This window comes from Nansenia antarctica (genome assembly GCF_963989245.1).
Source record: "Nansenia antarctica genome assembly, chromosome: 2".
In the NCBI taxonomy this organism is placed as follows: Eukaryota; Metazoa; Chordata; class Actinopteri; order Argentiniformes; family Microstomatidae; genus Nansenia; species Nansenia antarctica.
Genome location: NC_137675.1, coordinates 8,403,949 through 8,425,813, shown reverse-complemented (window position 1 = coordinate 8,425,813; position 21,865 = coordinate 8,403,949). Strand labels below are relative to the sequence as shown.

At 48.0% G+C, this 21,865-nt stretch overlaps 1 protein-coding gene across 1 annotated transcript; it reads left to right on the top strand.

The window, feature by feature from the left end:
• The first annotated feature begins 756 nt into the window (after nucleotides 1-756).
• pla2g6 (phospholipase A2, group VI (cytosolic, calcium-independent)) lies at nucleotides 757-20,032 on the top strand. The gene is made up of 17 exons (XM_080522546.1): nucleotides 757-808; nucleotides 1,901-2,139; nucleotides 2,429-2,638; nucleotides 3,030-3,210; nucleotides 4,593-4,780; nucleotides 5,298-5,394; nucleotides 6,771-6,953; nucleotides 7,184-7,292; nucleotides 8,930-9,049; nucleotides 13,590-13,680; nucleotides 14,645-14,808; nucleotides 15,464-15,614; nucleotides 16,456-16,592; nucleotides 17,282-17,436; nucleotides 18,142-18,309; nucleotides 19,550-19,623; nucleotides 19,873-20,032. Exons 2-17 carry the CDS (start codon nucleotides 1,922-1,924, stop codon nucleotides 20,015-20,017), a joined length of 2,391 nt encoding a protein of 796 aa, XP_080378672.1. The 5' UTR covers nucleotides 757-808; nucleotides 1,901-1,921; the 3' UTR covers nucleotides 20,018-20,032.
• Nucleotides 20,033-21,865: the final 1,833 nt, after the last annotated feature.

The following is a 21,865-nucleotide window of genomic DNA, read 5'->3' as shown; positions in this document are numbered from 1 at the left end:
TCCAATTGGAGCATCTTTAGGCACATTTCTTTTTACACTTGATTATTATGTCGGCCTGGCCTGCCTTGACGTTGTTATGAATTTGCATTGGTGTCAATGGGCAGTTTGTGTTCATATCCCACACTACACAGCTGTACAGTAATAACCACCCAACTTTAAAATGTGCAGATTGCCTGCAATTAATATACTCTGTGTTTGGATATGACAGTAGTGTTTGGATGTTACAGTATTAACCATAACCCAAGACATTTTTGAGTACTTCGGGGAAAACAATAACTAAAATAAATGTAATGTTTTAATAGTTAATATGGATTGTGTAACACTAACACATGCGTACAAGGCCTACTGTTCGAATACCGTCGATTTGATACTGCCCTCTCTACTTCCCCACTGTCAACAGTCCTATTTGTCAATAAAATATGACAGCAGAGTGAAATAATGTTCTTAAAAAGCAAAAAATAACAACTTCAACTCCCCGTTTGTCCTCGTTTGCCTCCGCCTACTTTCAAGGCGGTTTCGTCCTAATGTCAAACACGCTGTATGACTGTTGCCCTCATCATGTCCCGCCCACCGTAGAGATAGACTTGCTCACCAACTTAGTGTGATTGGTGCATTGGCGAGCAAATGTTACTTATTTGCTAACTGATTGGTTAAGCTAATACGTCAATAATGCTATGTCCTAGCATGATAGGTTGAAGCCAGACGATTTTTGATAGGCTGTCAGAAGTCGACTGTCACTGTCGCGTCCAGAAGGGAAGTCGCTGCCATCAGGTAAAGATCAACCAGCCTGCTGCCGCATCTAATAACGGTAAAGCGATTAGCTTTTGCTTCTTGGCTAGACCGAATGCTTTCCTTTCGTTTAGCACACACATGTCTTTTTGTCAATGTCCATTGAGGGATAAAGCTGTGTTGTCTGTGGCTGCTGCCTTGTTGTTGTCGCCTTATCTGATACTGGACTTTTGCAATGTTTCCTTTTGAAAAGCAGCTTTTGACAAACTCGCTGTGGCATTTAAATAAACGAAACTTGTGTCACTGACTGTGACGATGTTGCCGACCTGTGATACGACCCAAGTCATTATTTTAGACTAATGTAGTTTTCTGAACATAAATTAAATGGTCTTTTTGAGCATGTCATGCTCCTGGCTGTAGTGAGACATCGCCCCCTTGCAGATCTATCAGGGCCAACAGGGGCGCATAGAAATGCTTAACTAAATACAATTATTTCTTTTGTTATTTAATAACATTATTATATATATATATATATTGTTATAAATTCACATCATCATGTTGTTAACCACATTTGCAGAAAATGTGTAAACGTTATCAAGAAAAAAAATAGCTCATCTGCCCTTTTGGCCCCCAGTTGGATCACTCAATGATTGTAGATCCTTGTGATTGTCTCGAACAGAGAATATCAATGTCGACTGTCCACAGATGATATAATAATAATAATAATAATAATAATAATAATAATAATACATAAGACTTATATAGCGCCTTTCTAGACACACAGACGCTTTACAAACTGAAAAGATTGAGTAGTAATACACATTTGTATAAAATAAATAACTAAATAAAAGTATAGGGGCCTAATTAAGGTAGTGCTGGGGACACATGGGAGGGGGAGGGGGAGAGGGTTAACTGGTGAAGGCAAGCTTGAAGAGTTGGGTTTTGAGGGCCTATTTAAATGTTGGCAGGGTGTTGGCCTGTCTGATGTGGTTGAGGAGGGCGTTCCTAACCTTTGTACACAGAGAGCCCACTGAACTCTTTGTTTTGTTTCTTGCTCCCACAGTCAATGAGAAAATGTATTCCACCCTGTATCTATGCAGTGAACATTTCTGACGTGTATGTTCTGCATGTCTTTATATCCCCCCTATGTCGCCTCTGCACTGTCTACCAGATCCTTTCACCGGTCACCACCATGCAGTTTCTTGGGCGTCTTATAGACACGACAGTCCATTCGGTCTCCAACCTCTTCTCCAACCCCTACCGCGTCAGGGATGCACAACTGTCAGATTACAGCGGAACGGACAAAGTCCGTCTGAAAGAAGAGGGGCGGATGGTGTTGTACAGAAACCCTCCTAGCCAGTCATGGGACTGTCTACTACTTTGCCCTGAAACTCCTAACGTGGCTTTGAGGTGAGTTTATGAGGGTATGGGGGCAGAATGAGTGTGAATTTGAGGGCTGTGCACTCCTTTACACTGGTCATCAAATGTGAAGGGTCTCTGCTCCTCTCAAGGTTGGGGGGGGGGGGAATCATGATGGGAAACAGGTTATCAATGATTAGTAGATGCTTAATTGGTTAAATCGACGACAGGGCTGAATAGCGACAAGAATACCGGCAACACAAGCTCAAACATGATGATGAAGTGAATTCGCTGAATGTCTGAATCCTCTGACCATTTCCCTCGCCACTTCCTGTCCCAGGTTGTTCCAGGTGGGCTCAGAGGAGGACGCCATGAACTGGTTCCCCCAGTACGCCCTCAAACTGCGGCCGTTCTACGAGACGGTCCCCCTCAAGGCCGAGACCACCCAGCCCATCGTCGACTGCCTCCGCAACCACCCGGACTGGAGCTCTGCCCATATCGCCGTGGATACGGGCCTGAGGGAGTGCCTGAAGCACAACTATGTTCAGAGGTGCGGACAGAGGAGGGGTTATAACAAAAGGGTAGTAGTAGTGTTAAGCACGTTAAAAAACACAAGAGAGAAGGTAACATAATAAATTGGTTCATAACGGAAGATAGTCTGAAAAAGCTAGAGACCTCTACAGTAAATTCTGTTGAGTCATTCGAAGAGCTAAAACGAATGTCCCTGGAAGTTGCACATGTTCTAAATGCCCTGTCTCTCGCTTCCAATCTCTCCTGACCCTCCTCGACCACAACCCTCACCCCCAACCCCACCCAATATCATGTCCCCACATCCATGGTGTTATGCATTGTGACTGTGTACATTTTTTATATCTGTATTGTGAATTGTATAGGGGACCAAAAATAAACATTCTCAATCAATCAATCCCCCCCTTCTTCAGTCAGATCAACGCGCGGGACGGGTCGGGCCAGACTCCCCTCCACCTGGCCTGCGAGCGAGGGGACGTGGGGTGTGTGAGAGAGCTGCTGGAGGAGAGCCAGGCTCGCACGGACATCAAGGACCGCAACGGGGAGACGCCCATGCACTGTGCCGCCAAGCAGGACTCTGCTGTCATCATCCAGGTGAGAGAGGAGAGAGAGGAGAGAGAGAGAGAGAGAGAGAGAGAGAGAGAGAGAGAGAGAGAGAGAGAGAGAGAGAGAGAGAGAGAGAGAGAGAGAGAGAGAGAGAGAGAGAGAGAGAGAGAGAGAGAGAGAGAGAGAGAGAGAGAGAGAGAGAGAGAGAGAGAGAGAGAGAGAGAGAGAGAGAGAGAGAGAGAGAGAGAGAGAGAGAGAGAGAGAGAGAGAGAGAGAGAGAGAGAGAGAGAGAGAGAGAGAGAGAGGGAGACAGGGGGAGACAGGGGTGCAAACTTGTCACCTTTTAGCTGTTTTTACCTCAAAATAGGTCAACAATTTTCATAAATGTTCTTTGTTTTCAGGCAAAAAAAAAAGCCTTTTTGGGCCATCACCAGTTTGCATCCCTGTTAATAACGAAGTAACTACACCTTTGTGACACCCTTGTCCCCCTCCTCTGACTTTTCCTAGATGTCTGTTTCTGACTAAATTGAAAACATTTAGAAAAAGAAATACATCTGGAAGCATAATATGCTATATTAGTTATTATTATTAGTTATCATTATTCATGACTACCACAGCTTTTTTTGATAGCCAATATTTCCAATAGGGTTGGGCGGTATCCAACCTGTTAAACCTTCCCCAAATGTTACTGTATACAGTATTACCGTGGGATTAAAAATCACATTGTAGGGCGTTGAGGGAGCTGCCAATTTCAAATGATGAATTTATGTAGTCGCTGTTATACCGTTTCGGGCCACAAGGTGGCTGGCTGCATTACACTTCAACTGTGAATTTCCATCTTATGTCACATTAGCTTTAACATGTTTTTATGTTAATTTTGTGTCTATTTTTATGTTTTCTAATTTCTTGTTTCGTTGTAAAGCACTTTAAGCTTAATTTCTTGTATGAAAGGTGCTAAACAAATAAAGTTTATGTTTATTATTATCATTGTTATTTTCACAATGACAAAACAAATGATGCACGTTCCAGTTTTGTTCTCTGAACAACATCAGAAATAGCAAACGTTAACAACATTAACAACAAATATATATAGACAACAACGTCAGGCTATTCTTCAAACCTGAACAGTGTTCAGTGTTTTCTTGTTATCAACCATTGGAGCTTCACTTTTTATTTAAAGCAGACCCATGTCTGAGGACCGCAGGTTCCGGGATGGGGTATGTTGGCAGAGAAGATCAGTTAGGTACTGGGGGGCGCAGACATGGAGGATTTTGTACATGATGCACATGATGTTATAGAGCACAAGGTCAAGTGTTCAAAGCCAATGGCTCTTGAGATTTGGTTAATCTATCTATACGTTGTCTGCTCTTTGCCCTACCTCCACCTCCCTCCCTCTTTCCCCTCCCCCCCCCTCCCTCCTTCCGCCCCAGGCCCTGTGTTCTCGTCTCTGTGCGGGGGTGAACGAGCTGAACGCCGCCGGGGAGACCCCCCTCCACGTGGCCTGTCGCCTGGGGAGGGTGGAGGCCGTCAAAGCCTTACTGGGAGGCGGGGCCAGGTGTGACATCATCGGCGGCAGCGGCTACCCCATCCATGCTGCCATGAAATACAGTGAGAAGAGGTGAGTGGATGTGGACACCAGGATTTTTTTTTTGTTGGTAAACAGTCGAGGGCCAGGGGGGTTGGAGAAATGTCACCACTCTCAAATTCCTCGACAGATGCAAGGACTGACCATCCACCAGATCCACATGATAGTTTCATCCATGTTTCGAAGCTGTACAGTGTTTGTTTACAATTCCATTCCCTACAAACAATGGAGTAAAACAGGGTTATAGTTTCGGTTCTGATGGGGTAAGACAGTTGCACTAAGAGTATATCATTTTATATTCCGAAAGAATCAATGGCGTTATATCTTAATTTATTAAAAAGCCAAATGCATGTATCAATCCTAGATTGCCCTTTTTTTTTTTTAAGAAATACCTAATACAACAGTGAAGAGTGAGAGCTTTGAGGTCCATGGGATTTTCCCGGTCTCTTTCACTTTGTGACCTGACTGTTTGTGTGCCTGTTTGTTTGTCTGTCTGTCTGTCTGTCTCTTTGTTTGTGTGTCTGTCTGTCTGTCTGTGTGTCTGTCTCAGTTGTGTGGAGGCTATTTTGACAGCAGACCCTGCCCAGCTGCAGGCGGAGGACGCGGTGTATGGAGGCACCCCCCTACACTGGACCAAGACAGCTGAGGTGGGACAACACCGCCTAATAACCCCTGATGATCATTTCTGATGTCCTTTTTTAGGGATAGAAGAAGGGGTGAAGTATTCTCCTGGAAATGAATAGCTTTACTAAGCTGTTCAGTTATTGGCCAGTAGCCTATATATATGCTGAACTAATGTAGAAACGTGACCTTTTTTACATTAACGGAAAGCTCCCAAGTTTTGCAAGGAATTGATGCAAGGACCGACCAAAGTAATTCAGAACACCTACTCTAATTGCCCAAATTAAGTGTGAGTGAACCTGATGTAAACTTTACATATTAAACTTAATCATTAACAATATTGAACAATGCATGTTCAATAGGGCAATTGGCCAGTCAACAACTTAAACACTTTTTGGGGCTGAAAACTTCCTGAGTTGCTTTCGCAGTATGTTTTGGGTCATTGTCCTGCTGTATGATGAGTTTGGAGGCATATGTCCACTGCTGCCTTCAGCACTTCTATCAAGACATGGCATGACATCGTATGCTGTAGATATTGGGCCGTTTTTTTTTTTCTCCACATTTTACTCTTGCCATCACTCTTGTGCTGTTGTAATATTTGTCTCATCCGTCCACAAGACCTTTTTCCAGAACTCTTTATGTTCTTTTAGGTACTTTTTTTCATTTTTGTCATTTTTGTTTTGTGGCTAGCCTCTGTAGTTCTGCACGTGACGTATTCTGCAGATGGTAGACTCTGACATCCACGCCTCCTGGAGAGTGTTCCTGATCTATGGGACAGCTGTTTTGGTTGTTTTTTTCCCCTGATATTTCGGCCTCATAATGGATTCCCTGACTCTCATTGGTTTCTCATGTTGACAGACACCGATAGCAGAAGGCAAATGCAAAGTCTAGAATCAATACTAGACATTGACAGCTCTCTTATGCCTGCACGAATGATGTGACGGAACACATCTACCTAACCAGAAACACATGTAAAGCCAAGTCACATCACTTCTGGTTACCCTGAAATAGGGGGACTATGCATACATATGCACAGTCATATGTGTGTCATTTCTGAATGGTGAAAACTAAATATGCACAAATACTGTCAAATAAAGGCAGATCATCTCTACCTTAACCCAAATGTAGTTGTTTGATTTGAAATCTAAACGTTTGGAGTGTAGAGGCAAAAGAAGAACAAGTTATACATGGCACTGTATGTTTTTTCCAGGGCGCAGACGACAGTTGAATATACATAGATGTCGGAATATAACTGCTACCCTACCCCTCTCTCTCTCTCTCTCTCTCTCTCTCTCTCTCTCTCCTCTCTCCTCTCTCCTCTCTCCTCTCTCCTCTCTCCTCTCTCCTCTCTCCTCTCTCCTCTCTCCTCTCTCTCTCTCTCTCTTTCCTCTCCCTCCCCCAGATGTGTCGTATGTTGCTTGAGCAAGGCAGCCCAGTCAACTACCTGAGTAAGACTGGGGAGAGTGCCCTCCACGTCCTGACCAAGAGGGGGCGCTTCGAGGCAGCGATGGTGCTGCTCACGCACGGGGCCGAGCCCAACCTCAAGGGTCAGGACGGAAACACTGCCCTCCACCTGGCCATGAAGGTGTGTGTGTCTGTGTGTGTGTCTGTGTGTATGCGTGTGTCCTATGTCCTTTTTTTTTAAATCATGTGTTTTCGATTAAACTGTCTATTCTTCTAAGTAACTGTTTATTCTTCTATGGAAAGGTCTATTCTTCCATAAGTTTATATGGACACTTTTTCTAATTGAATTGTCCATTGAATAAAGTGTTGTGGTGTGATGATGTGTCTGACTGGCTGCTGCTGCTGCTGCAGGTGGACCACATGGAGCTGATCAAGGCTCTGATCGTGTTCGGAGCCGACGTGGAGATCCACAACGACCTGGGGGAGACACCCGGGCTCATCGCTGCCCGCACCAGCAAAGGTGAGGGAGGGAGGGAGGGAGGGTGTCTGGGAGGGAGGGATGGGGGGTGTCTGGGAGGGAGGGAGGGATGGTGGCTGGGAGGGATGGTGGCTGGGAGGGACTGGCGGACGGAGGGATGGGTGGTGGCTGGGAGGGAGGGAGGGATGGGTAGTGGCTGGGAGGGAGGGAGGGATGGTGGCTGGGAGGGAGAGAGGGAGAGATATATCTAGGAAAAAGTGAAATTTGAGTACAAAGAGATTTATTTTCTTTTTACTGGCGCATGAAGAACTTGTTTGTAATCCACAAGAGCAAGTTCCTTTTTTTTTTCTTCATGAAAATAAAAAATAAACGTCCCCGGCCACAATCAATTAATTGTGGAGGCCAATATCGACATCGCGATTAATATACAATTAATATTGCAGCCCTAGTGTGTGTCAAGATGTGCTGCAGACAGTGATTACATCAGATCAAACTAAACCAAGTAGAGCTGAAGTATCTCAGATGTGACTCAGGTGTGGGGTTTTAAATGGTGACCTCACAAGCCAGTACCGAACAGAACTAACATATCATTAACATGAACATTTAAAGCCAGTCCACTGAATAGCATGTTTCATATCAGATGGTTAATCAGATCTTGCATGAATATGATGGAGCTTAATGACTATTAAATGTGACATTTCTGAGACTCATCGCTTGATATACCACTTGTACGTTGTTAAAATGTGTTATCCTTGTGTAATATCTGTATTTTTACAGGTATTGTCTGTCAACAACACCTCCGTTTTTACAAGGTTTCCATGGACAAACATGAATATGGTTTAAAGTTATTGGCAATATCTCACTCCAACACAATTGGACATACTGTTGTTGTTTTAATTGTGTATAGATGTTTTGCGTTTTACTTTACTTGTGCACAAATAAACTGTGATTGCAGCCTTACTGATGAAGGCATAATGGAAATGTCTTTCAATGGAAACCCTGTAGGCTGAGAATATCTGCATTAAAAGTATTTCAAATACTTTCAAATACATTTTGAGTCTATCTATAATGGCAGATGGGCATGGTTTGCACTTTTGAAAGTATTCCATTGGTTCCGTTCCAGGCAAGCTGTCACATTGTCTTTCAAATACTTTGAGCCTAGGTGTGATTGTGCATGTCTCTGTATTAATGATGATTCCTACTGGAGATTGAGATTCTGAGGTATATAAGGAATGCGACAGTGAAGCATTTTTTCTTCTTTTGACTCTTGAAATCAAACAATTACAAGTAACAAGTATAGGTTTTCAGCTTTTATTTGATGGTATTTGTGTCCATATTTCTTTCACAATTTCGAAATGACAGCACCTTTTCTACATAGTCCACCCGTTAGGGTTCAATGTGTCCGAGACCACCATCCACAGAATAAGTCACCAGCCAAAATACAAACCCTTAATACCCTTAGTACCCCCTTAAATAAAAAAACGGACACTGTACTTTAACCTCATAGCCAAAGAAGGAAAAAATGCTTCACTGTCCCATTATATACTGTGCGTGTGCACTCATGTATTGTGTTCTTTGTTTTTACAACATCAGCTCACCGGGGCTGTCCTTCTCTCTTCCTCCGTCATGGCATGTGTGTGTGTGCATGTGTCTAACCCCCGCTGGCTTGTGTGTTGAAGGCCCCAACAGAAAGGTTCTTCTGGACATGCTGTGTAGTGTAGGTGTCCAACGGTGCCTCCCCCCCTCCCCCGACCCCCTTACTCCCAGCAGAGAGAGGGCTCCAGCACCTCCTGGCATAGGTAACGTCACCCCTCTCTGCCCTCTCCCGACCCCCCCACACACATCTTTCCCTGGTCACCCCTCCCTCTTGGTGCCATTTTTATACTTTCTTCCCATCTGTTCATTTGATTGTTTTAATAAGCTTAAGGCCACCAACCCTTCTCAACTCCTCTTGATCTGTCTCTTGATCCTGTTGTGTGAACCAAGAGGTTCTCCTTGAATGTAAAAGTTGTTTTGGATGTAAAAACCAAACCATAAAATGTTTTTTTTTTCTTTGTTTGTATCCCTCCTTTGCTATTCTCCCTCCATCGACCTCCATCAAGTTAGTGGAAGGGGTGTAGTGTCCTCCGCTCCTATCGGACACTACAGCTGAACTCTGCCCCCTACATCCCCTCTCTGCCCCCTACCTCCCCTCTCTGCCCCTACCTCCCCTCTCTGCCCCCTACCTCCCCTCTCTGCCCCCTACCTCCCCTCTCTGCCCCTACCTCCCCTCTCTGCCCCCTACCTCCCCTCTCTGCCCCCTACCTCCCCTCTCTGCCCCCTACCTCCCCTCTCTGCCCCTACCTCCCCTCTCTGCCCCCTACCTCCCCTCTCTGCCCCCTACCTCCCCTCTCTGCCCCTACCTCCCCTCTCTGCCCCCTACCTCCCCTCTCTGCCCCTACCTCCCCTCTCTGCCCCCTACCTCCCCTCTCTGCCCCTACCTCCCCTCTCTGCCCCTACCTCCCCTCTCTGCCCCTACCTCCCCTCTCTGCCCCCTACCTTCCCTCTCTGCCCCCTACCTTCCCTCTCTGCCCCTACCTCCCCTCTCTGCCCCCTACCTCCCCTCTCTGCCCCTACCTCCCCTCTCTGCCCCCTACCTCCCCTCTCTGCCCCCTACCTCCCCTCTCTGCCCCCTACCTCCCCTCTCTGCCCCCTTCCTCCCTTCTCTGCCCCCTACCTCCCCTCTCTGCCCCCTACCTCCCCTCTCTGCCCCATACCTCCCCTCTCTGCCCCCTTCCTCCCCTCTCTGCCCCCTACCTCCCCTCTCTGCCCCTACCTCCCCTCTCTGCCCCTACCTCCCCTCTCTGCCCCCTACCTCCCTTCTCTGCCCCCTACCTTCCCTCTCTGCCCCTACCTCCACTCTCTGCCCCCTACCTCCCTTCTCTGCCCCCTACCTTCCCTCTCTGCCCCCTACCTCCCCTCTCTGCCCCCTACCTCCCCTCTGTGCCCCCTACCTCCCCTCTGTGCCCCCTACCTCCCCTCTCTGCCCCCTACCTCCCCTCTCTGCCCCCTACCTCCCCTCTCTGCCCCCTACCTCCCCTCTCTGCCCCTACCTCCCCTCTCTGCCCCCTACCTCCCCTCTCTGCCCCCTACCTCCCCTCTCTGCCCCCTACCTCCCCTCTCTGCCCCCTACCTCCCCTCTCTGCCCCCTACCTCCCCTCTCTGCCCCCTACCTCCCCTCTCTGCCCCCTACCTCCCCTCTCTGCCCCCTACCTCCCCTCTCTGCCCCTACCTCCCCTCTCTGCCCCCTACCTCCCCTCTCTGCCCCCTACCTTCCCTCTCTGCCCCCTACCTTCCCTCTCTGCCCCCTACCTCCCCTCTCTGCCCCCTTCCTCCCCTCTCTGCCCCTACCTCCCCTCTCTGCCCCTTCCTCCCCTCTCTGCCCCCTACCTTCCCTCTCTGCCCCCTACCTCCCCTCTCTGCCCCCTTCCTCCCCTCTCTGCCCCTACCTCCCCTCTCTGCCCCTTCCTCCCCTCTCTGCCCCTACCTCCCCTCTCTGCCCCCTACCTCCCCTCTCTGCCCCCTACCTCCCCTCTCTGCCCCCTACCTCCCCTCTCTGCCCCCTACCTCCCCTCTCTGCCCCCTACCTCCCTTCTCTGCCCCTACCTCCCCTCTGTGCCCCCTACCTCCCCTCTGTGCCCCCTACCTCCCCTCTCTGCCCCCTACCTCCCCTCTCTGCCCCTACCTCCCCTCTCTGCCCCCTACCTCCCTTCTCTGCCCCTACCTCCCCTCTGTGCCCCCTACCTCCCCTCTGTGCCCCCTACCTCCCCTCTGTGCCCCCTACCTCCCCTCTGTGCCCCCTACCTCCCCTATCTGCCCCCTACCTCCCCTCTCTGCCCCCTACCTTCCCTCTCTGCCCCCTACCTCCCCTCTCTGCCCCCTCTCTGCCCCCTACCTCCCCTCTCTGCCCCCTACCTCCCCTCTCTGCCCCCTACCTTCCCTCTCTGCCCCCTACCTTCCCTCTCTGCCCCCTACCTTCCCTCTCTGCCCCCTACCTCCCCTCTCTGCCCCATCTGTGCATTGATGAGCGGAAGCGCCCGACGCCGGTCCGGAGACGATTGAGCCTCACCCAGGATAACCTTGGCAAGTCCATCCCGAGGGGCTCAAGGCCGGCGACTGGGATGTGGTCGCGGAGTTTGGAGGTGTTAGCCTCCCACTCCGCGCGCCACATATAATCCGCCCATCCTGCCGCACTGATGTTAAGATCTCTGCATTGCTGCCTGAGATCCTGTGCGGCAGGCACAAATGGGTGTCTCGACTTGAGACGCCGGGAGGGCTCCGCTGTTATAGTGAGCCTATCATGGAGCAGATGGTCTGCCCCTACCTCCCCTCTCTGCCCCCTACCTCCCCTCTCTGCCCCCTACCTCCCCGCTCTTCTCCCCCCTGTCTTTCTGTTTCTCCCGCTCTCTCTCTACTTACGACGGCCCAATGCCTTAAGTGGGTCAGTCCTTTACTCACTTCCTACTAAAGCCTAGAAGGGACACGAGGAGATGATGAAGGGGAAAACCACGGGAACAGAGAACGCGCTCGCAACAAACGAGACGTGTCATGATGAAATACTCTGTCGTTAGCCTCATAACATAATTGCCTAAGTCATGCTTCACTTATGGTCAGCCCGAGCCATCTTTGTATGTAGTGTCAAAAATGTCATGATGATTTTGGAATGTAACAAGCATTCTGATGAGGGCATAGGCAATACGTAGTGCACAGTGAATCAGCAGTGTTAGGACAGTAGATTTAGGCAGATATCTCAATTTGGCGAAAATATTACTAATATGAGGCTAACGATATGTTAAAATGACCAAATAGCTGCTGATATGTGTAGTAGCCTGTAAGCACTTAAATATGAAATATCTTATACAGTATAATCTTATAATAATGTCTTATACAGTATAATATAGCGGTCTCAGGCACAGAGGCAGGTCGGTACACAAGTGTTGGGTCGGGTCACCGCCCGTCTATTACGGTCTCGCACAAAAACTTAGGATTGATTACAAAGACCCGGTCGGTCTGCAGAGCAACTGAACTTCATACAATCATACATTGTGTTAAATACATTTTAATAGGAGGTCTGTTTGTCACAGGGCCTAAACTCATTGATTGGTTATTCTCAGGTGCTTCCTACTTCCTGTTCTAGACTATTGTCCAATTAGAAGGCGTGGCCCAAGTCAAGGTGGCTCAAGTCAACAAGGTGGCCCAAGTCATTTTCCATGGGGTGAGCCACACCTGTATAGTTTATTGTTCCAATCTGGATATCAACCTACGTGGCTGATAAGTTTTCAGTGACCTTTTGAAGTAGTTTTGTGCAGAGGCAGATGGACAATAACCTGATACATGTTTCCATCACTTCCATAAGAGAATTGAAGAACAGAAGTTGAATGAACGGACATGGGGGGTTTTCCCACCACAATAACAGTCAGCCCGGTAGTCCAAGCTCAGCGGCGCGTCCCGTCCCTGACCCTTTTGTGTCGTCTAGTCCGCAGTCACCTGCTGCTCGCTGTCTGCGCTGGACGCCTCAGCCTCGGGTTCACTCCCCAGCCCCTGCTCTCCGCAGGTAACAAACACACGGGTGGGTTAAATGCCATCAGATGATGGCCTGATTGACAGATCAGCCGACGTCGATCAAACCCTCCTCTACCCTCCACCACGGCCCTGCAGCTCCCTCTGCAGGCTAGAACGCAGCATGCGCCCCACAGTAATGTTATAATAATGACATTAGATTAGATTCAACTTTGTCATCGCAGAGTAGTACAGGGTACAAGTACTATACGACGAAATACAATTTAGCATCCAACCAAAAGTGTGAATAGTAATAATATAAGGGCGTGATATGAATAGAACAAGAATGGTAGTGATGGGTAATTATGCAACTATGCATAATATGTCTTATACAGTATAATATTATAATAATGGATCATTTCCATTACTAAATAGTCCCTCTTCGTTCAATGGTGTGTGGAGCAGACGGAAGACTTCTTATGGCGCTTATCGCTTTAACAAAAGAGAGGACGGAGGAATCTACTACGCCTTCGTCCTACCTCTCCATTCCCCTGCCTCTTTTCCCCTCCCTCGTCCCCCCTCCCTTTTCTCTAGACCTTCCTTCCTTCATTCATTCTTCCCCCCCCCCCCCTACCTCCTCAGCATCACTTCCTCCCAAGCCCCTTCAGTTGGCCCTTTATCAAATGATTCTCCCCAACACAGATAAGTATATGTGAAATGAAGACACGCTTACCTAGACCCTGAGGGGGATTCTGCATTCTGTTTGTTGCATTGAGTTCTGGTCTGTGATTGGGCTGGCAGGGTTTGAGAACATCATGCACGTGGCGTCTACGGTCGGACCCGGGGGTCGAGGCAAAGAGGAAGTGGACGGGGTGAAAACAGGAAAGAGGAAGTACGTGAGACTATTATGTGTTTCAATTTGTGACTTGAGTGATTTAATTATATTACTGAGTCTACCTTTAAAAAAATCCTACATTGCAATGTAAGTCGCTTTGGATAAAAGCGTCAGCTTAACGGCATATATGTAAGCAATTTACCATGAGAGGAAGGGGGTTGTGGAGACATTTACCACTAGTACAGGGTTGTGGCACGAGGCGAAGCCACAGAATATAGATTATAGATATAGATTATAGTCCCATAAACAAGATCAACGATTGCATTGTAGTTCAGCACAGGTGTTCTTAATCAGATTGATTGGGAGGCGCATTGATACTGGAAATGCGGTCTGAACTGTGGGTTGTTGGGGGTATTTACCACTGTTGCTAGCCAATCAGAATCCAGTATCCAAACATGCTGTTGTAGAATGTGTTTTATGTCGCGTGGGCCCCAGGAAGAGTATTCTACTCCTGATGAGCTAAACTAGAAGGGCTAATCGCACACCTCCGGTTCAATTGTGACAGGTTAGTGGCGGTGTCCAGCATGTCTCCACCTGCCAACAAACTGCCATTGAACACAGATGGAACCCTCGCAGCTGTAACCTGGGACTGTATTCAAGTTTAAAGTTGTATCGTTACGTCACATTACACGCGTGTAAGAGAGTAAAATTCTTAGGCTTCGGTTCCTGACATTTCAGCACAAGACAATAAGGCGCTAGGTATAATTCAAGATAAAAGTGACAATAGTACAGAACATAAGTGACAAATAAGACAGGATACAATCAGCAGTATCCAGACAAAGTAGGAGTAGGGTCAGTTTAAATAGATAATACTAAATCATCCTAATCATCCTAACTCCCCCCTTTCTCTTCCTGTCCATCCACGATAGACAGACTACTGTAGTAGTTTCCTCTTCTCTCTCTCATCCCTCTCTCTGCACCTTGTTCTCCTCCTCCTCTCTCTCCTCTCGTCCTCTATAAGGATGGATAGATTACTGTGTCTGGACGGGGGGGGCATCAAGGGCCTGGTTCTGATCCAGCTGCTGATCGCTCTGGAGAGGGAGGCGGGCCGGCCCGTGGTGGAGCTGTTCGACTGGATCTCTGGGACCAGCACCGGGGGAATCCTGGCCCTGGCCATCATCCACGGTGAGTGTGTGTTTGTTTGTGTGTGTGTGTGCGTGTGTGTGTCCGTCCGTCCGTCCCCGTAGGGACCGGTGATCAGAAGGTCATGAGTTCAAATCCCACCTGGGAACACCACCACTAGTGTGCCCTTGAGTGAAGGCGCCTGTCATCTCCTGTCATCTCGTAATTGTCAGTCGCTTTGGATAAAAGCTTCTGCTAAATGGTGTAAATGGGAAATGTAAATATGTGTGTCCACTAATACATTGTGCTGTGAAGCTAGGCCACGGTGACGTTGGAGGACATTTGTGACACGTTCTAATCTTTTGGTCCGCATATCGACAACCAATCAAAATGTTCAGACTTTTCTTTTGAAACACGGAGCTACGTTTCAACGTGGTTGAGAATCACAACACAAACACACTAGTCAAGCCAAAATACTGCAAGGCAAATGGATTCGGTGAGTAATCCCCCACTGCTACCTAGTTAACTAGAACATTGTTAGCAAGCTCACGAAACAAGCTGTGTTAGTTGACGCGGAAATGTACTAAAAGCATTTAGAAAGAAAAGTCAGATCATTACATCAGATCCCGATATGTGGACCAAAGCATTAGAACGTGACACATTTTGTTGTGAGAGAGACAAGCCGGAGTCATGTGATTGTTGTTGTACCTGTAACCAGGTAAGTCGATGGAGTACCTGCGCTGCCTGTACTTCCGGATGAAGGAGCAGGTGTTCAACGGTTCGCGGCCCTACGAATCGGCTCCCCTGGAGGACTTCCTGAAGAGAGAGTTCGGAGAGAACACCATGATGACGGACGTAAGCCACCCCAGGTAACCGTGGGAAATCGCGCCGGTCAAATGACAGACGGTAGACGCACGACGGTGACATCCCTTCAGTTCACGCTAAGATTGCAACCGTCGTTCCGTCACACGTCACACGTCAACAACATCACATTGTTCTCTAACTTAGCGAGCAGTAGCGTTAACATGAGTTGCGCTCTGTTTCTCATCAGTAGGTTGCGTACAGTATGTTACCCTTTCTTCCTCCTGCGCATTGCAATTGTTGCAAACGTAGAAGAAAATGGAGCGCTTAAAACAGTTTGCGTTGCCCCGTGGTACATAAGGGGTAGTGGTGGTGGCGGCCTAGTGGATAGTGAGTTGTATTGGTGATCAGAAGGCCATGAGTTAAAATCCCCACCTGGGAACACCACCACTAGTGTGCCCTCGAGTAAGGCACTTAGGCCTAAATTACTGTTTTGCCTTTCATCAGGACTGAGTCCCATGCTTTATTTGGGGTTTAAGCATGCGTGTTATTTTTGGGAAGTTGTGTTTTCATCTTCAATTCTACGTCCCAAAAATTAGGGTTAGGGTTAGGTAGGTAGAGACCATGGTCAAGTTAGGGTAGGTAGAGACCATGGTCAAGTTAGGGTAGGTAGAGACCATGGTCAAGTTAGGGTAGGTAGAGACCATGGTCAAGTTAGGGTAAGTAGAGTTGGGGTTAGGGTAGGTAGAGGGTAGGTAGAGACCATGACCAAGTTGACGTGTCGAGAGGTGTCACTCGTTTCAAATGGCTTTCCCACCCCTTTGTAGCTGTACTTTCTGCAAAGCCGTCCTCTCTCTCCCTAGCATTCCCTCACCCTCCCTCTCCCTCTCCTCTCCTTCTCTCTCCCAGGGTGATAGTGACCAGTGTCCTGGCAGACAGACACCCAGGGGAGCTGCACCTCTTCAGGAACTACGAGCCCCCCTCCATCCATAGAGAACCCCCCTACGCTTCCACTGCCACCTTCAAACCCCTCACCATCCCCCAAGGTGTGTGTGTGTGTGCGTGTGTGTGTGCGTGTGTGTGTGCATGCCTGTGTGTGTGTGTGTGGGCCTGAGTGTGTGTGTGTGGGCCTGTGTGTCTGTGCGTGCCTGTGTGTGTGTGCGTTCTTGTGTGTGTGTGTGTGTGTGTGTGTGCGTGCCTGTGTGTGTGTGTGTGTGCATGCGTGCCCGTGTGTGTGCGTGCCTGTGTGCGTGCCTGTGCGTGTGTGTGTGTGTGTGTGTGTGTGTGTGTGCCCGTGCCTGTGTGTGTGTGTGTGTGTGTGCCCGTGCGTGCGTGTGTGTGTGTGTGTGTGTGTGTGCGTGAGTGATTGCCCGTGTGTGTGTGTGCGTGCGTGCCCGTGTGTGTGTGTGTGTGTGTGGATCCAGTTGTCTTCCTGTGTGTAATGCTCCCGTCATCCGAGTGCCAGTGTTGCTGTTGTAGGATGGGAGAATGAGGATGTGTTGGTAGTAGGATACACTGAGATGCCCGAAACACGTAGGATGGCGACTGAAGAAGGTGTGTATGTGTGCGTGTGCGTGTGTGTCTGGACGGGGGGCTGGGTTTCAGAGGGAAAGGGTCACAGCGAGTATGATCAAATTGGTGAACCAGTCACTTGGTGAGAGCGGTTTCTTTTAACAAATCAGTCCAACCGTGTCGACCAGGGAGGTTTGACTGTCGTCACCTCTCGCCCAATCAGAGCAGTGCGTGTGGCGAGCCGCCCGCTCCAGCGGCGCCGCCCCCACCTACTTCCGGCCGAGCGGGCGGTTTCTGGACGGAGGGCTCCTGGCTAACAACCCCACGCTGGACGCCATGACGGAGATCCACCAGTACAACAAGGCTCTGAGGGCGGAGGTGGGCTCTTATGGACGTGTAACCCAACCCTCCCCCTGCTCCCTTCCTCCCCTCCCTCCCCCCTGCTCCCTTCCTCCCCTCCCTCCCCCCTGCTCCCTTCCTCCCCCCTGCTCCCTTCCTCCCCTCCCTCCCCCCTGCTCCCTTCCTCCCCTCCCTCCCCCTGCTCCCTTCCTCCCCTCCCTTTCCCCTGGCTCCCTTCCTCCCATCCCTCCCCCCTGCTCCCTTCCTCCCATCCCTCCCCCGTTCTCCCTTCCTCCCCTCCATCCCCCCTGCTCCCTTCCTCCCCTCCCTCCCCCCTGCTCCCGTCCTCCCATCAAGTATTGGAAAATTGACCTGACAGGTGTATCTGGTTAGTCAGGTGTGTTCCATCACATCATGTGTGCAGGGTTAGAGAGCTGTCAATGTCTAGTTGTTGATTCTAGGCGTTGCATTTGCCTTTGAAGTCTGCTATTGATGTCTGTCAACATGAGGACCAAATAGCCATTATGGCTGAAATATTAGAAAAATGTAACTGACAAAAAAATAGCCAAAACCTTAGATTTGCCCAAATCAATTCTATAAAATCAAAGTTGCTCTCTTTCTCTGCCCCATCTCTCCCCCCACCTTTTCCTTATCTCCCCTCTCCTTTCCTCCCCTCTTTCCTTATCTCCCCTCTCCTTTCCTCCCCTCTTTCCTTTCCTCCCCCTTCCCCTGTTGTTGTCCCAGGGGCGAGGAGAGGTGGTCCAGAGCCTGGGTGTGGTGGTGTCTCTGGGTACAGGGAAACTCCCTCAGGTGGCGGTCAGCTCCGTGGATGTGTTCAGGCCCTCCAACCCTCTGGAACTGGCCAAGAGCTTCGTAGGAGCCAAGGAGCTGATCAAGATGCTGGTGGACTGTGTGAGTGGAGGGACAATGTGGGTTACACTGGTTTTTGTGGGGAGCATGCAGCATCTGGCCTGTAGAGGGAGCTACAGGACCGTGGTGGAGCGTGAGTGAGTGACTCCCTCTACAGGACAGACGCTGCATGCTCCCCACAATTGAATATAGTTATTGGGACAGTGAAGGGTTTTTCTTTCTTCTTTTAGGCTCGATACTCCCAAATGTTCCAAATCAAACAGTTACGATGAGGTTAAAGTGTCAATTCTCAGCTTTTTATTTTGAAGGTATTTGTGTTAGTATTGGTTTCACCGTTTAGTAATGACAACACTTTTTAAAACATAGTCCCTCCATAGCAGGGCTCCAAAAGTATTGGGACAGATTCATATAATGTTCAAATGAAGCAATCACGTTTAGTGTTTCGTCCAAAAGATCCTTCGGATGCAAGAACTGTCCGAAGGCTGTGGCTCATTGACTGGTGATGTTCTGCCAGGCCTGGGGGGTATTCCATTAACGTCACTAAAGGAAAATCCAGGCTTTTTTCTACATTTTCTCTAGATTTTCCTTTAACGACGTTGACCCCCCCCCCCCCCCCCCCAGACTACAGTCATATTCAGTTGTTTGTTTTGAGGTCTTTTTTCCCTTAGTCTCATCCTCAGCAACCCGTAGAATCTCCCCCAATGTGCTGCATTCCTCACTGGAGACACACAAACAAGTGCATAGCGCTGTAACACCGACCTGATAATGCTGCCAAACTTGCCCTCACCATAATAGAATGGACTAGTTTTCCTTATCCCACTTTCCCCATCCCAGAAACGGGAGACAACACTTTCAGCTATATTAGCGAGCGGTTAGCAACGATAGCCACGTACCAGTACATGTCTTCAACAAAAACAAAAATTATTTGATCACGCTCAACAATCTGGCTAAAATAGCGTTCACAGGACGTCTCGCACTCTTCTTCCCTCGATGTGGAGTCGCGCCTCCTAGTTGTGTGATTTGCTCCGATTTTGAATTGATTATTAGGTTACCCAGTAAATTACCAGACTCTATGCACTCGCTATTCAAGCCTGGGCAGGGTGAAGCTAAACAGGTACTAGCTATTCAACAGATACGTAGTAAAAAAGGACTTGGGTGAGGTTACAGAACTGCAAATGCTGCATGCAAGGCAAGCTTTTCAATACATAGTTTTTGCCCGCGTCACACAATGTCGTGGCTGACGGCTGACTTCACCATGCTGTTGTTGTCTCCTCTGTCTCAGTGCACAGACTCTGACGGCTGTGCTGTGGACAGGGCCAGGTCATGGTGCGAGTTGACTGATACCATCTATCACAGGTTTGTCTTTGATCTCACAACTCTTTACCTATAAGCGAACCGACTACAAAACGTTATGGACATTGCAACGAAGCAGTTCTCTGTTGTCTAGTAAGCTCATTCTCCCCCCCGCCCCTCCCTCTTCTGCCTCATGTTGTCAAAATGTCCTTCCACCCTCTCCCCGTCTTTCTCCTCCCTCGAATGTCTCTCTGTCCCCCCATTATCTTCCCTCCCTCCCTCCCTCCGTCTCTCCTGCCCTCGAACCCCCAGGTTGAGCCCCCAGCTCTCACAAGAGGTGATGCTGGACGAGGTGAGGGACTCCGTCCTGGTGGACATGCTGTGGGAGACCCAGATGTACCTGTACGAACAGCGGGAGAGCGTCCAGATACTGGCACAGCAACTACTGACCGGCTGAGGGAGAGAGGAAGGTCGGGGAAAGGTTGGAGGAGAGGGGGATGGGGTGAGAGGGAGAGAGAAGGGGTGGGGAAAGGTTGTAAGAGAGGGGAGGGATTAAAGGAGAAAGGAGGTCTCAAATACAGAAGGACAAGGTGTGTGTGTGTGTGTGTGAGTGAGAAAAGAAAAAAAATAAGAAAAAAGATGACTCCCACAAAGACATGTATTATCTCTTTCATGTGCATTTGACCCAATACTGACCCAATACTGTACTATTGTGAGTTTGTGATTGAGTTTGACTATGGAAATGAAAATCCAGATTTGCACAAAGGACTAGGGACTAGGACTGAGAGACTGAATAACTCAGAGAGACATAATTAAAACACATTACCTCATCTTCAACAGCTCATACAGCTATGGTAAAAGTCCTGTGTTTGTGAATGCACTGATTAAAGATGACAATGAAGTCCCCACCCCTTTCTTTATGTAGGGCCAAGAGTTTTTCCTAACCACATGAACCTTACCAGAAAAAGGGCCGAAGTTATACCCCATAGAGACCCGTGCTTAGTATCCAAAAAGCTTTGTAACTAAAGTTGTACTTTATTTCTCTCAGAAACCCAGCCACAGTGCAGAGGAAGCAATGATTGTAAAATGTGTGCTGGGAGGTCAGTCCTCTAGCTCTGTTGGGAGAAATAAACTGTCACGTTAGCTAGGAAACTTTTGGGAGACTGGGCACTGAGTTTTTTCCTGGACAGATCACAGGTCACGTAAAACTGAGGGCCCCACTGATGAAGGGCACACTGGAATCTCGAAAGGTCAAACGTGATGACGATTATTATAAACTGTTGCTGCAAGAGATGGGAATGGAGAACCGGTTCCAGTTGAGAAAAGGTCCAAAGCATGGCAAGGAAAAATTACTAACATGGCTATTTGTAACATCTGTAAAATGATAATGGTGGAAACACCAGCAATATGTTGAAACATCTTTCGACGCAACATGGGCTTAAATGACAGGAAGGCCATGTGTTTGACACTCCACACACTACGCACGAGTGCCACTGCCTCCCAAGTGAGCAACGCGTCCGTCTCTGAGGGTAAATATCCTATGCTAATAACATTAGTGCCACGCAGGCAGGCTTAGCAGATATTTTCTTTGACGAGGAAACCCTAAATGAAAACGAACGCTGTACAAATATTCTCCCATTTCATCCATTTCTGATGATGACAGACAGACGGTTGCTACAGACCCTCCCAGAGAAAGCAGACATGAGACATTGTTGAGTTTATCAGTTTTATATTTGTTTTCAAAGTTATATCCTTTTGAGAAAAGGACCATTTCACTTATTTTCCATTCTTTTATTTAGTTTTGGATATTTGTACACTGTGTTCAGAGACTCGATAATAAAACCTGTGTAGGCCTACTTTTTTCCACACAGAAAATGGATAGGGAATCAATAGAAGAATCGAACCGATAAGCAGAATCGATAATGGAATCGGTATCAATAACATCTTATCAATTCCCATGCCTAGTGATGACGATTATTATAAGCTGTTGCTGTCTTAGGAGTCCTTTGTAGCAGCTGTCAGTGATTTTGTTACGTCCTAAAAAAATACTCCTAGATTATGATTAATATTACTCCTAAATACATTAATCAATGTAGAACAAGCTTTGTACCTCTTCATAACCAAAGAAGGACCTATTGCTGTATTGTTTGTTTTTGTTTAGAATTTGTAAACACATGATGTATGGTATAGCTTCAAATCAAGTTTTGAAAAAGTAATGCACAAAAGTTAGGTCATAGAAATCTAAAACTATTTGCACAAATCACTGATAGCTACTTTAAGACTAATCATATTACATGTATTTAAT

Coding starts and splice junctions, on each gene's coding strand:
- pla2g6 (XM_080522546.1), top strand. CDS start 1,922: ATGCAGTTTCTTGGGCGTCTTATAGACACGACAGTCCATTCGGTCTCC. Junction 13,681..14,644: donor GTGAAAACAGGAAAGAGGAA/GTACGTGAGACT, acceptor GTCCTCTATAAG/GATGGATAGATTACTGTGTC. Junction 18,310..19,549: donor TCAAGATGCTGGTGGACTGT/GTGAGTGGAGGG, acceptor CCTCTGTCTCAG/TGCACAGACTCTGACGGCTG.